We start from the raw sequence: 16,107 nt of genomic DNA on the forward strand, positions 1-16,107 counted from the left end.
CAAAAAAGGCACTCAGTCCACTCCTCGGACGGTCAAGTGAATGTTCAGTGAGCCAGTCCACTTGGCTGCATCGAGAGTATCACAAAATGACTTACTCATTCCATTGACTTTATGAAGGACATCACTTGCTGTGGGCATGTGAATATTTTGCGGCCATCCTTAGTATCTATTCTCAGTTTGGCCGGGAACATCAGTGCAAAAGCGACCTTCCGTTGATGTAAGAGTTTCTTGCATTCCTTGAATTGATCACGTTTCTCTCTTGTTGAATTCGCAAAGTCTGGGGAAAAAAATGCTGTGGTTCTTCCAAGAAAGCCTTCTTTTACTTCTCGCCTCTCGTAACACAAGATCTTTATTGGAAGAATAAATTTGGCCAGAATTGATCGGGGCCTGTCTCCCTCTGCAGATCTCCAAGCCGGAACTCTGTGAGCTTGCTTGATTTCCAGCTTATGGCCTGTTATGTTGAGCAGACTCAGGAAGAGCCCATCTAGCAATTTCACCATATCTCGGCCTTCTTCATCCTCAGAAATTCCAACAATTCGGATGTTGTTTCACCGGTTGCGATTCTCAAGGTCTTCCAACTTTTCCCAGACACGCTTCAAGTCTGCCTTGGTCGCTAGCGTGTTAGCAGCTAATTCCCTCTCCGATGACTCCAGATAATTGATCCATTCCTCGACATCTGCCACTCTTGTAACCATCTCAGTGAATTTCATCTCCATGGCAGTGATCGATCGACATATTGCAGCAAGATCCTCCAAGACAGCAACGACCTTCGTCAGCATTGCCGACACATTCATCAATTGACGCCAAATTTCCTTCACTTCACCATCCAAATGGACTCCCGGGCCTTCGGCCTGCTGGTCAGGGTCTTCAGCTTGAGCATGTAAGTGTCTTTTAATGTCTCCAGAGCCTGAGGATGTTGAATTCTTTGACATATTCCTAGAACAGTTAAGAATCAGGGTGTATCGAATCTCATGGTTTATGACACAAAAAGTATTAAAACTAGCAAAGTGTGCAGAGCTCGCCGTTCACACGGCCGAACCTCGCATGGCACCAATCGACTGTTTGCTTATTATTAGATAAAAATGATCACACCTGCCCTGTCTTGTTAACCTGTTGATTTCTCTCACTATTTTAGTCTCATCATGTGTGCTGTCCAGTGCCAGTTCGTTTTGTGTATTCTGTCAGCTCTGTTAATTCATTCAAAATGCATCTCATACAGTGAATGACTTGAAAACACTTCTTCTATGATGAGCATGTTTTCATTTTCTTAATTAAAATTCACTTTGATCATTTTGTAGAGCATAAAGTAAAAATGTCAGGGTGCTGTAACAGTTCTCCAGTTCTTGAAATAAAACTTTAAGTACTGACTTTTTGCACCCAGGTCTGAAACCACAGAAAATAACAAAGTGTGTTGTTAGTGTCACTGCAGTTGCGTGAACATTTAAGACGGTGCGAATGTGCTGTTTTGTGTGAGCGACCAGAGTTCAAATGTGCCTTTTTTGCAGTCTTCTGCCCATTCTTTTTCCTAACTCCAATCTTACTATTTCCTTTAATGCTACTTATAATAAAGGTTGATTTCCTCACATTGATTTGGTCATGGTGAAGGTCAGGGTGTTCACAGAAGGGTTTGGTCCAGGTAAGTAGTGGGGTTTTCTCCTGTGGATTGGCAATGGTTATATCTACATTAGGGTTGCAACGGTATGAGATTTTCACGGTATAATAACAGTCTCGGAAAATATCACGGTTTCACGGTATACGGTATTACACAATTATTATTATCAGTTACAATGACCCTTAAAGAAGAGAAAACAGAAGTTTTTTTGTTGTTTTTTTTTTGGTTGAACAAACGCTTTATTATAATTGAAACTTGAAAAAAAATTTTTTTAATGGAAGTATGAGTAAAAAGAAGTCTCCCTTTTGAATATAAATGGAATAAATAAGAAAGCTAACAGAATAATAATAATAAACCAAATTATAAACATGATAAAAAAAAAGCATGTAACTATAACATGTTATATAACTAAAGCATGTTAGTTTACATGTTAGCATAGCATGTTAAATGAACTACTAAATGAAAAATAACAGCAGCTGTGTGAGCTTTAAAGTAATGTCCTATGGTTATTAATAATTAACATTTACTGTAGGTGCGCGACAGTGCAGCCAGACTGCTGCTGTCTGTACCTTTAACTCAGTGGTTCTCAACTGGTTTTGCTTCTGGACAGATTTTACATTGGAAATCAAATGGCAACACACCATAGTAAAAACGTAACCTGTATTTAAAAATGTATCCTGGGTCACATTTCCTTTTATGTTGCATAGTTTGTTCATGGTTTTCAAGTACAAGGATATGCATCAAGTGACATTATTTTTGTTGTTGACGTCAATAAAAAAAGCGACAGGAATTTTTCTCTCCCCCTTTTACAAATTGAAGAGCATATTTACTTATATGAGCCCATTATTATCCTGTTTGTTTCCTAATTTCAAACATAATTCAAACAGGACATACATATTACACAGCAGGAAAGGCTCCTCATAACCATGGTTAGGTCAGTGTAGCTAGTCTTAAATAATAGTAATAATGATAACAAATTATAGTATTTATGAAAAAATAAATACTAGCTGAAACACATCTTGAAACTTCAACTAAAACTGCCACTGTTGATATAAAATGTAAAATCATTAAACAATTATTTTATTTTATTTTATGGCTCAGAGCACAGTGTTGCTCTTTTCCTCCTCATTGCTGTTTGGCATGTCAGGGCTGCCTACTGTTTGAGAGGTTCAACTTGACTTCCTCCGTAACGCTTTAAACTAGAAAAGTCTCACTAGAATTGAAATTGGTCACATCAGTTTTGAGGTCTGTGCTCCGCAATATCGAAAGAAGCCCGGTTGTTGCACACGCGTGCCAGAGAGAAGAGTAGATCATGATCGCGAGCTGGTTCCGTTACACTTGTGCAAAAGTGCAGATGAGAAGCCTTTAGCTGCGAGATTATCATTAAATCTGCCTCGGCAGTCCTAAATAGGCTATCACTTGGGCGGCCGCCGAAATATCTTCAATGGGAGAACCATGGCATGTTCTTTCCCTGCTGTCCGCGACCCAGTCCAAATAGACCTGCGACCCACCAGTTGAGAATCACTGCTTTAACTCACACACACACTCACTTATGTCAGACTCCCTCGCCTCACTTTTCTCTGACATTTTCTCCGCTGCATGTGTGTGTGGCGCAAGTTGATGAGTCTGCAGGCAGTCGAGGAGGAAAGGAGATGCGCACGTGCAGGTGAGATTCTCTGTCCAGTTGCATTTTTTTTTCTCAATACTGTAGATAAGCAAATGTACATGGTATGAAAACCGTCAATTTTCATATCGTGGTATACCGTGAAACCGGTATACCGCTGCAGCCCTAGTCTACATTGTCACTCCTTTTGCGAAAGTCTAATGAGACTAAGGTTAGGGTAAGTTTCCAAACTTGAAACCAACATCAATACAAAGATTATAAGAGAAGATTTCTAGGATATTTCTAAGAACTTGGCACATGTGTCTAGAATTTTCCTTTCATCATCTTGGACACCTTTCTCATCGACTACTGCACTGCTAAATGACTTCTTACTACTTAGTGTAATGAGTTGTAGAAAGTAACCGTTGTTAGTGATTGTAAACAAACATAACTCTAGTTAGTGTAAAGCTTCTTTCTAACACTCTTAGCTGCTGTCCTAAAGATGTCTAATAGTCATTCAAGAGAAGGCACTACCCCATTAATTGCACTCAAAAAACAAAACCAAAAAAATGTTTTTTGCTGCTTGTCCAATTTACTTAATTACAGTTGAAATCAGAAGTTTACATACACCTTAGCCAAATACATTTAAACTCAGTTTTTCACAATTCCTGACATTTAATCGTTGAAAACATTCCCTGTCTTAGGTCAGTTAGGATCACTAATTTATATTAAGAATATGAAATGTCAGAGTAATAGTAGAGAGAATTATTTATTTCAGCTTTTATTTCTTTCATCACATTCTCAGTGGTCAGAAGTTTACATACACTTTGTTAGTATTTGGTAGCATTGCCTTTAAATTGTTAAACTTGGGTCAAACATTTTGGGTATCCTTCCACAAGCTTCTCACAATAAGTTGCTGGAATTTTGTCCCATTCCTCCAGACAGAACTGGTGTAACTGAGTCAGGTTTGTAGGCCTCCTTGCTCGCACACGCTTTTTCAATTCTGCCCACAAATTTCTATCAGATTGAGGTCAGGGCTTTGTCATGGCCACTCCAATACCTTGACTTTGTTGTCCTTAAGCCATTTTGCCACAACTTTGGAGGTATGCTTGGGGTCATTGTCCATTTGGAAGACCCATTTGCGACTTGAGATGTTGCTTCAGTATATCCACATAATTTTCCTTCCTCATGATGCCATCTGTTTTGTGAAGTGCACCAGTCCCTCCTGCAGCAAAGCACCCCCACAACATGATGTGAAAAAAAGAATTTCACTGTATATGTGCAAACGTATAATGTGTGATAAATAAATATAATTAATTAAATTAATTAATTGATGCTGCCACCCCCATGCTTCATGGTTGGGATGGTGTTCTTTGACTTGCAAGCCTCACCCTTTTTCCTCCAAACATAACGATGGTCATTATGGCCAAACGGTTAAATTTTTGTTTCATAAGATCAGAGGACATTTCTCCAAAAAGTAAGATCTTTGTCCCCATGTGCACTTGCAAACTGTAGTCTGGCTTTTTTATGATGGTTTTGGAGCAGTGGCTTCTTCCTTGCTGAGCAGCCTTTCAGGTTATGTTGATATAGGACTCATTTTACTGTGGATATAGATACTTGTCTACCTGTTTCCTCCAGCATCTTCACAAGGTCCTTTGCTGTTGTTCTGGGATTGATTTGCACTTTTCGCTCCAAACTACGTTCATCTCTAGGAGACAGAATGCGTCTCCTTCCTGAGCAGTATGATGGCTGTGTGGTTCCATGGTGTTTATACTTCCGTAGTATTGTTTGTACAGATGAACGTGATACCTTCAGGCATTTGGAAATTGCTCCCAAGAATGAACCAGACTTGTGGAGGTCCACAATTGTTTTTCTGAGGTCTTGTCTGATTTGTTTTGATTTTCCCATGATGTCTAGCAAAGAGACACTGAGTTTGAAGGTAGACCTTAAAATACATCCACAGGTACACCTCCAATTTAGTACACCTCCTATCAGAAGCTAATTGGCTAATTGTCTAAAAGCTTGACATCATTTTCTGGAATTTTACAAGCTGCTTAAAGGCACAGTTAACTTAGTGTATGTAATCTTCTGACCCACTGGAATTGTGATATAGTCAATTAAAAGTGAAACAATCTGTCTGTAAACAATTGTTGGAAAAATTACTTGTGTCATGCACAAAGTAGATGTCCTAAACGACTTTCCAAAACTATAGTTTGCTAATATGAAATCTGTGAAGTGGTTAAAAAATGAGTTTTAATGACTTCAACCTAAATATATGTAAACTTCTGACTTCAAGTGTAAAATGAGCTACTGCAACACAATTAGTGAACATTTTGCCACAACTTAATTTCATAGCATGCAATCTACTTACATTTGTACAATGGAAGTTTACTTAATACATTTGTGTTGGGACAACATAATCATTTTCTTTGGCCAAACTAGATGTGCATTTGCTGTCAGGTTCCCAGCATGCAATGCGGCATGTGTAAAAATAGTTTATTGATGTTTTAATGTTTACTATTTATTGCAGTATTTGCACTGGTGGTGTTGCGTTTCTTGCTCCTTTGAATTATGTGTCATCAGATGTTAGCTTAGAGTGCATCTGCTTTGATTGTGGAGTGTTACAGTCAGTGTGGTTTGTGGGTTGGATATTAAGTACCCCATATGCCTGTAAAAATGCTAGTTTCAAAACTCATATGTAAGATGCTGTATCCTTAATTTGAGACTAGAGTACACAAACCTGTGCATTTGCAATAACAAAAGACTGGTCAAAAGCTAAAAGCGGTGAGTGTTATTTTGCCTCAGCATAATTAAAATGATGATCTAGTGGACAAAATAAATTGAAGTTCATACAAAAAGACTAGATCATACAAATTATTTTTTGTTGAAGCAATATAATTTAATAGCATGGAAAACATTTCCTCAATTTTATTAAGTTTCTTCAATGTTTTTATTTTTTGTTTATGTTATAGAATGAACAACTTGACTGAAACTGACATTTATGTCTTAAATAACTACTTCACCCTCAAAATATTGTTAAATGGCATTGGAAAATTGCTAAGTCTTTTTTAATGCTTGTTTGAGCTCAGTCTGGAAAATGGTTGCAGTCATTTACAGCACACTGTATTTAATGTTCAGCACCTCATCATTTTGTAATTCACACTACAGTTGGCCCATTAGCCAGATAGTGATGGACTGTAGAATCTAATTTTAACTGCAGGATGGCAGTGCGTAGTAATGTTGCTCAAGCGTGGCCGATATGCTCTTGCGGATAGTCAGTTGGCATACAGAGTTGACAAAACATCATAAAGCCACATTTTTTGTCCTTTTTCTTTTAAAATGTTCATTGGTAAATGACTATTTATAAATGAATAATAAATAGTGATAGATTTTACAAGCTGACTAAGTCCACCAATCATTGCTGCATCATAAAAAGGCAATTTCTTCATGGGTGGAGTAAAACAAATGCCCATTTGTTTTCGTCTTTTTTTGCAGTTTTTGTGTCCTCTGTTACAAAATTGAAAAGTGCAACAATAATGTTCTTGTTTAGCTTGCTAATTTATATTATAGTCATCTCTGAAACCAACAGAAGTGAATGTTTACCCTGTGTTTGGTTGAGACTGTCTCTCTCTCTTTCTCTCTTTCTCTCTCTGTATCTCTGTCTCAGTGGTTATCTGGAATACAAGACATCTATGAATGCCATGTTGGCTAATAAACTTTTCTATGGAAGGTAAGCCATTCCTTTGTGGTTGGAAAGATCATGTATTTAAAAGAAACTTGAGCTAAGTTTTTGTTTTTAAATTTAATGAGAGAATGTCATAAAATTGCTATATTTCCCAGAGGAGCCGTTTAAGAAGATTGTGTATACAAGGCTTTAAATGTGATGTCTACTCTAGATTGTGCTTTCCCAGACTTATATTTTCTTTAAATTATCTGGTGCTCTTTGCTTCTCAGATCTGGCCAAACCTCTGTGAGCTCCCGGTCAAGGTCAGTGTGTAATATGTAATTTCAACTGCTGAATAAATAAATAAATAAATAAATAAACAAGCAAACAAAGAAAAACCTGATCTGCTAAATGTCTTATTCCATAGGAACAGGATGAGTGATAATATACTAGTAGAGGTGGGGGTCTTCTACACACCTCATGTAGTCCAATATGAGAGGAAGCTTCTTACTCTGCAGGCACGAAAGCAGAGAAAACCCGGACGAGCCCCCACTGGAAGAAGATGCACAGGTGGGTTTCTAATGATATCTATAACGGTATTAAGGTTTAAAGGTGCACCAGACAGTACAAGGTCAATGCGCAACGAGAAAATTAACTTTTGTAACAGTATTTTCACAAAGGTCAAAAAGTTGTGCTCAAAGGTTGTGAAGGTAAATATACACAATCACAGACGTTCCTTTTTGGATAGTATGACATTTTTCAGAGGTCGCTCAAGTTTTTACGTAAAAAAAGTATGTCTTTGAAATGTGAAAAATAGTCCTGTCAGATTATGACTTTTTATGAGATATGTTTATTATATATTAAAATACAGTGATGAGACAAATTATGTGAACCCTTTGGAATTAGCTGGTTTTCTGCATTAATTGCTCATAAAATGTGATCTCTTCTTCATTAAAGTCACAAGTATAGATATACACTGGCGGCCAAAAGTTTGTAATAATGTACAGATTTTGCTCTTATGGAAAGAAATTGGTACTTTTATTCAACAAAGTGGCATTCAACTGATCACGATGTATAGTCAGGACATTAATAATGTGAAAAATTACTATTACAATTTGAAAAAAATGTAAACTACTTCAAAGAGTTCTCATCAAAAAATCCTCCATGTGCAGCAATGACAGCTTAGCAGATCCTTGTTATTCTAGCTGTCAGTTTGTCCAGATACTCAGGTGATATTTCACCCCACACTTCCTGTAGCACTTGCCATAGATGTGACTGTCTTGTCGGACACTTCTCACGCACCTTACAGTCTAGCTGATCCCACAAAAGCTCAATGGGGTTAAGATCCATAACACTCTTTTCCAGTTATCTGTTGTCCAATGTCTGTGTTTCTTTGCCCACTCTAACCTTTTCTTTTTGATTTTCTGTATCAAAAGTGGCTTTTTCTTTGCAATTCTTCCCATAAGTCCTGCACCCCTGAGTCTTCTCTTTACTGTTGTACATGAAACTGGTGTTGAGCGGGAAGAATTCAATGAAGCTGTCAGCTGAGGACATTTGAGGCATCTGTTTCTCAAACTAGAGACTCTGATGTATTTATCCTCTTGTTTAGTTGTACATCTGGCCTTCCACATCTCTTTCTGTCCTTGTTAGAGCCAGTTGTCCTTTGTCTTTGAAGACTGTAGTGTACACCTTTGTATGAAATATTAAGTTGTTCTGGCAATTTCAAGCATTGTATAGCCTTCATTCCTCAAAACAATGATTGACTGACGAGTTTCTAGAGAAAGCTGTTTCTCTTCTGCCATTTTTGACCTAATATTGACCTTAAGACATGCCAGTCTATTGCATACTGTGACAACTCAAAAACAAACACAAAGACAATGTTAAGCTTCATTTAACAAACCAAATAGCTTTCATCTGTGTTTGATATAATGGCAAGTGATTTTCTAGTACCAAATTAGCAATTTAGCATGATTACTCAAGGATAAGGTATTGGAGTGATGGTTGCAGGAAATGGGGCCTGTCTAGATTTGATCAAAAAGTACTTTTTTTCGGAGGTCACATGACGCCATGCCAGGATCGGACGTGTGGACAGCGAGCTCTGTGCACTTTGCTAGTTTTATCAATTTTAATTATATAAACCGGTGAGATTCGATACACTCTGCTCCATAACTGTTCTAGGAGGACAATATGTCAAAGAATTCAAAATCCTCGGGCTCTGGAGACATTAAAAGACACTTATGTGCTCAGGCTGATGCCCCTGAGCAGGCAGTGAGCCAGGGAGTCGATTTAGTCGGGTACATGCGGGAAATGCGGCGAGAGATGTTGAACATGTCGGCAATTCCGACGATGGTCGTTGCTGACTTGGAGGATCTTGCTGTGATACGTCGATCGATCACCGCCATGCAGGCAAAATTTACTGATGTTGTTACAACAGTGGGGATTGTCGAGAAATGGATCAATTATCTGAAGTCATCGGAGAGGGAATTATCTGCTAATCTGCTAGTGACCAAGGTGGATTTGGAGTGTGTCTGGAAGAACCATAGCCGACGGAATAAAGTCCGTATCGTCAGAATTCCAGAGGGCGAAGAGGGACAGGATATGATGAAATTCCTGGACGGGCTCTTTCAGAATCTGCTCGACATAGCAGGCCATAAGCTGGAAATTGAGCGAGCTCACAGGATTCCGTCTTGGCGATTCACTGAAGGAGGCAGGCCCCGATCAATTCTGGTCATCCGATAAAGATCTTGTGTTACACGAGGTAAGGAGTGAAGGAAGGCTTTCTTGGAAGAACCACAGCATTTTCTTGTTCCCAGACTTTGCGAATTTGACGAGAGAAACGTGATCGATTCAAGGAATGCAAGAAATCAACAGAAGGTCGCTTTTGCACTGATATTCCTGGCCAAATTGAGAATAGATGCTAAGGATGGCAGTAAAACATTCACATGCCCCCACAGCAAGCAGTATCCTTTATAAAGTAAATGGAGTAAGTTATCTTGTGGTACTCACGTTGCAGCCAAGTGGACCAGCTCACTGAACATTCACTTGACTGTTCAAGGAAACTGAGTGCCTTTTTTTTTTTTTTTTCGTGCTGGTTCCGCCTATCGGCTGGAGTTTGTTTTGTGGAGTAACACACCTTCGGGACAGTTTTGTGGATGAATCTGCACGCTCTTTGTGTTTATTCCTCCTATTGGCTGGAGTTTGTTTTGTGGAGTATTTCTTGGAAGATATTGGAGTGTTTAGGTCATTTGTTGTACTCATCTTGCAGCTGAGTGGAACGGCTCACTGAACATTCGCTTGACTGTTCAAGGAAACTGAGTACCTTTTTTTTTCTTTTTGTGCTGGTTCCGCTAGCGGCTGGAGCTTGTTTTGTGGAGTAACACACCTTCGGGACAATTTTGTGGATGAATCTACATGCTCTTTGTGTTTAATCCACCTACTGGCTGGAGTTTGTTTTATAGATTGTCTTTTGCTGTGCAATTCTGTCTCACATAGAAACACCGGACTTGAGTAATCCGACGGCAAAGTTATCGCAGGGGCTCTTGTAGGCATACATGGACTGTTTGAATTTGGAGGGATGGACATCAGTTGGCGCTGTCGTGCGCGGGGTTAATGCGCACGTTTTTCTTTTTTCTGTTTGTTTGGTTTTGGGGGATGTTCGAGTTCTAATGGTTGCACTAATGTTGGAATGTGGTCTTTATAATTTAGTTTTTGAGACACAATCTATTTTTTCTTGTATGTCAAATGTTAATATGAGTGGATTGTCTCTCTCCACGTGGAATGTGAATGGGTTGGGGCACCCCATAAAAAGAAGGAAGGTTATTTCTCAAGCGTAAGAAATATGATATAGTGTTTCTTCAAGAAACGCACCTTTCTCCGCAGGAAGCTGAAAAATTTGGGATGTTATGGGGTGGGCATTTTTTTTATAGTGCTGGCTTGAGTAAAATCTGGGGAGTCATTACACTGATAAGTAAACATCTACAATTCAAATGTCTCAAACAGAGTAAAGATAAATTAGGAAGCGTCATTATTGTTTTAGCTGAAATTCAGGGATAAAGTCTTATTTATGCTAATATATATGCACCTAACGTTGATGATCAGGGCTTTTTTATAGATCATGAAGGGATGTTGCAAGCCGCTGGCACCCCTCATGATATAATATTGGGAGGAGACTTTAATCTTTTGATGGACTCCTTGATCATAGTGAAGCAAAAATGTGCAAGCCCCCTAGAGAAACATTGACGCTTCACAGGATGTGTACAAATCTTGGTCTTACAGATATTTGGAGACTTTTGAAACCATCAGTCCATAAGATTTATTCTAGAATATAATTTTTATTTATTTTTTATTTATTTATTTATTTATTTTTTTATATCTAATTCCTCATTTCATCTGTTGTTGATTGCTCAATTGGAAACATTTTAGTTTCAGATCACGCCCTGGTGTGTTTAGAGGTGTTGCCACATATTGAGAAAAGGAAATCATATAGTTGCCGCTTTAATGTATCCCTTTTGCAAAATCCTGAATTCCAACAAATGCTAAAGGCTGAAATCAATGTCCATATGGAGACCAACTGGTCCTAAGTATCCTCTGTGGCTGTGGCTTGGGAGGCACTTAAGGTGGTTCTTAGGGGCTGGATCATACAGTATGCCTCATTCACCAAAAAATCCAAAGCACAAGAACTTGTGGAATTGGAAGGGAATATTAAAAGTGCCGAGGCAGAGCTGAAGCACCAAATGTCGTCTAATGGCATCAGAGAACTGACCCAGTTGAAATACAGATATAATACTATTTTGTCATGGAAGGTGGAGTTTTGGCTATTCAGTGCAAGACAGTCATACTTTGAGTCAGGGGACAAAGCAGGGAAGCTTTTGGCTAGATATATAAAACAGAGAGAGACTTTTTCTACCATTCCCTCAGTGAAATCTGCTGGTGGTGAAATATTTACCTCAGTCATTGATATTAATAATGCTTTTAAAGAATGCTATCTTGATCTTTATAGCTCCACGTCTTCATCTACTGAAGAGGATATTAGAAACTTTGTGGAAGCATTAAAACTTAATGTTAACTTAAACAGTTAGACAAATTGTCTAGAAATGGAGATGATTTAGTAATGTGGCTACTCTCCCTAGAAGTGGCAGTCCAGCCAGATGACTCAAAGGGCACACCACAGAATGCCCAATGAGGTAAAAAAGATCCCTAGAGTGACAGCTAAAGACTTGAAGGAATCATTGAAACTGGTTTACAACATTAAACAGGCATGGTGTCCATTGCAGGACACCACGAAGGAAGCCGCTGCTTTTCAACAAAAACAACGCTACTGGGAATGTTTTGTGGACTGGTGAAACTAAGGTTGAATAGTTTGGGAAGAACACGCAGCACTACGTATGGCGTAAAAAGGGCACTGCATACCAACGTAAAAACATCAGAATCAGAATGAGCTTTATTGCCAAGTATGCTTACAAGCACAAGGAATTTGTCTTGGTGACAGAAGCTTCCAGTGCAAATGCAACCGTATATACATACATAAAAACGTATACATTGAAACATACTGTATATACATATAGTGACATAAAAAAATAAGATATAACAGATGAAAAAAAGAGAAATATACAATAGAGCGATAATGTTGTTCGAATATTTTATATACAGATATACAGTTCTGTGCAGGTGATGTAATGCATTGAAGAAGAGGTAGGATATGTTAAAGAATATAAATGAAATATGGATATAAGTAGAAATGGATGGACTGAATATCGCACATGGTTGTATTGACAAAAGGAAAGTATTTGGGGGCAGTTTTAACTGTTCATGGGGTGGATGGCCTGAGGGAAAAACATGTTCCTGTGCCTGGCTGTTCTGGTGCTCAGTGCTCTGTAGTGCCGGCCAGAGGGCAACAGTTCGAAAAGGTAGTGGGCTGGGTGAATGGGGTCAAGAGTGATTTTACCAGCCCTTTTCGTCGCTCTGGATGTATACAGTTCTAACAGGGTGGGAAGGGGAGCGCCAATAATCCTCTCATCCTCTCAATCCTCTCACTAGCAGTCTGAACTATCCTTTGAAGTCTTCTGATGTCTGACTTGGTGGCTGAACCAAACCAGACAGTTATAGAAGTGCAAAGGACAAACTCAGTGACTGCTAAGTAAAACTGTATCAGCAGCACCTGTGGCAGGTTGGACTTCCTCAGCTGATGAAGGAAGTACAACCTCTGCTGGGCCTTTTTCAAAATTGAGTCTATGTGGATCTCCCACTTAATGTCCTATGAGATTGTAGTGCCCAGGAACCTGAATGACTCCACTGCTGCCACAGTGCTGTTCAGAATGGTGAGGGGGGTCAATGTTGGGGTGTTCCTCCTAAAGTCCACTATCATCTCCACTGTTTTGAGCGTATCCAGCTCCAGTTTGTTTTGACTGCACTAGATGGCCAGATGTTCAACTTCCCTTCTGTATGCAGACTCATCAGCATCTTGGATGAGGCCAATGACTGTAGTGTCGTCTGCATACTTCAGGAGCTTAACAGAAGGGTCCTTGGTGGTGCAGTCATTTGTGTACAGGGAGAAGAGTAGTGGGGAGGGTACACATCCCTGGGGGGCACCAATGCTGATTGTACATGTGCTGGAGGTGAATTTCCCCATTCCCACTAGCTGCTGCCTGTCTGTCAGAAAGCTGATGATCCACTGACAGATAGAGGTAGGAACAGAGAGCTGGGTTAATTTAGTCCATAGGAGAGCTGGGATGATGGTGTTAAAAGCCAAACTAAAGACAACAAATAGTATCATTGCATAAGTCCCTGGTCTGTCTAGATGTTGAAGTATGTAATGCAGTCCCATATTGACTGCATCATCCACAGACCTCTTTGCTTGATAGGCAAACTGCAGGGGATCCATAAAGGGTTCAGTGATGTTCATCAGGTGGGCCAACATCAGTCTCTCAAATGACTTCATGACCAGAAATGTCAGAGTGACGGGTCTGTTGTCATTAAGTCCTTTGATCTTGGGTTTCTTTGGGACGGGATGATTGTGGAGTGTTTGAAGCAGCAGGGAACTTCACACTGCTCCAGTGATCTGTTGAAAATCTGTGTGAAGATGGGGGCCAGCTGGTCAGCACAGGACAATCTGGGCCCTGTGCTTTTCTTGTCTTCTGTTTCCGGAAGACCTGGCACACATCCTCTTCACAGATCTTAAGTGCAGGTTGAGTAGCAGGAGAGGTGGGTTGCAGGAGGTGTAAATGTTTGTGTGCTGTGAAGATCAGAGCGGGTGTGGGGTGTGAGACTGGGCTTTTCAGAGCTACAGTAAAACACATTTAGGTCATCAGCCAGTTGTTGATTCCCTGCAGTGTTGGGGGATGGTGTCTTGTAGTTGTTAAAGTCTTTCAGGACTCTCCACACTGATGCAGGGTCATTAGCTGAAAACTGTTTTTTCAGCTTTTCAGAATAGCTTCTTTTAGTCATTCTGATCTCCTTTGTCAGTCAGTTTTTGACTTGATTATACAAGATTTTATCTCCAGTTCTGTAAGCATCCTCTTTGGCCTGACTAAGCTGCCTGAGTTTTGCTGTAAACCATGGTTTGTTGTTGTTGTATGTTAAATAAGTCCTAATAGGAATGCACATGTCCTCATAGAAACTGATATATGATGTCACAGTATATGTGAGCTCGTCCAGGTCGGTGGCTGCAACCTCAAAAACACTCCAATCAGTGTAGTCAAAGCAGGTTTGTAGTTCCAGCTCTGCTTCAGTGGTCCATCTCTTTACAGTCTTTTCTACAGGTTTAGCTTATTTTGGTTTCTGCCTGTAGATAGGAAGAAGATGAACCAGACAGTGATCAGAGAGTCCCAAAGCTGCACGTGGGACAGAGCGATATGCATCCTTTAATGTTTTGTAGCAGTGGTCCAGTGTATTTCTGTCTCTGGTGGGGCATGTAATGTGCTATCTGTATTTTGGCAGTTCACGTGTGAGCTTTGCCTTATTAAAATCTCCTAGAATAATAATGAGTCTGGGTATTGTTGTTCCATGTCTGTGATCTGATCAGCCAACTGTTGCAGCGCTGTGCTCACAGTTTATGAAGAGCACCTCTAAATTAGGACAGCACATCTTCAGTGTTGTTACATCTGTACACCAACATTCGTTAATGTAAAAACGCGTTCCACCGCCTCTCATTTTCCCCGATAACTCCACGGTGCAATCTATTCTGAACAGCTGGAAGCCCGGTAGATGTAATGTTCTGTCCGTAATGGCTTCACTCAGCCAGGTTTCCATGAAGCACAATGCAGCAGAATTTGCAAAGTCCTTATTTTTGCGGGTGAGGAGAAGAAATTTGTCCATTTTGTTAGAAAGTGAGTGGAGATTCGCTAGATGGATGCTTGGCAGTGCGGTTCGAAAGCTGTGCTGTCGGAGCTTGACCAGCGCGCTGGCTCGCTTCCCACAGTTGCGTCTCTTAACGCACTTGTACAGCACCGCTGCTCCTCTGACTAAAATGTCCAGCAAAATGTCAGAATAATAAAAAAAACTGTTAAAGATTGTCTGGTATGTGCTGCCGAATATTCAGCAGCTTGTCTCTGGTAAAACTGATCTGAAATATATTATTAAACACAGGACAAACAAACAAAAACAGCAAAAGAACTGGAGAGCTCCATACCGATGCGGCCATCTGTGGCGCCATCGTTCTACTGACATAAAACATCATCCAAATGGTGAAGTACGGTTGAGGGAGCATCATTATTTGCTTCGGGGCCTGGACCGTTTGCCATCATTGAGGAAAAATTAATTCCTGAGTTTATCAAGATATCCTACATGATAATGTCAGAGTGGCTGTGCACCAGCTGAAGCTCAGTAGAAGTTGGGTGATGCAGCAGGACAATGACCCTAAACATCGAAGTAAATCCACTACAGGATGGCTTCAAAAAAAGAAAATCCACTTTTTGGAGTGTCTCAGTCAGAGCCCAGATCTTAACCCAATAGAGATGCTGTGGAATGACCTCAAGAGAGCCGTTCACACCAGACATCCTAAGAATATGTCTGAGCTGAAGCAGTTCTGTACGGAAGAATGCTCCAAAATTCCTTCTGAACGTTGTGCAGGTCTAATCCGCAGCTACCGGAAATGCTTGGTTGAGGTTATTGATGCTAAAGGAGGATCGACCAATTATTAAATCCAAGGGTTCACTTACTTTTTCCACAGTACTGTGAATGTTTAATGGGATGTGTCCAATAAAGACATGAAAGATTATAATTGTGTGTTGT

General features: G+C 39.9%; 1 protein-coding gene across 3 annotated transcripts in view; it reads left to right on the forward strand.

The window, feature by feature from the left end:
• The window catches only part of ttll5 (tubulin tyrosine ligase-like family, member 5), a 206,760-nt gene that overhangs the window by 102,975 nt on the left and 87,678 nt on the right, over nucleotides 1-16,107 (forward strand). For all 3 annotated transcript variants that reach the window (XM_051723166.1, XM_051723165.1, XM_051723168.1), the window contains 3 exons: nucleotides 6,883-6,945; nucleotides 7,170-7,202; nucleotides 7,307-7,449. In XM_051723166.1, coding sequence (XP_051579126.1) covers nucleotides 6,883-6,945; nucleotides 7,170-7,202; nucleotides 7,307-7,449 — 239 coding nt within the window. The remainder of the gene's footprint in view (nucleotides 1-6,882; nucleotides 6,946-7,169; nucleotides 7,203-7,306; nucleotides 7,450-16,107) is intronic.

The sequence above is a fragment of the Myxocyprinus asiaticus genome, chromosome 17, assembly GCF_019703515.2.
Source record: "Myxocyprinus asiaticus isolate MX2 ecotype Aquarium Trade chromosome 17, UBuf_Myxa_2, whole genome shotgun sequence".
Lineage (NCBI taxonomy): Eukaryota > Metazoa > Chordata > Actinopteri > Cypriniformes > Catostomidae > Myxocyprinus > Myxocyprinus asiaticus.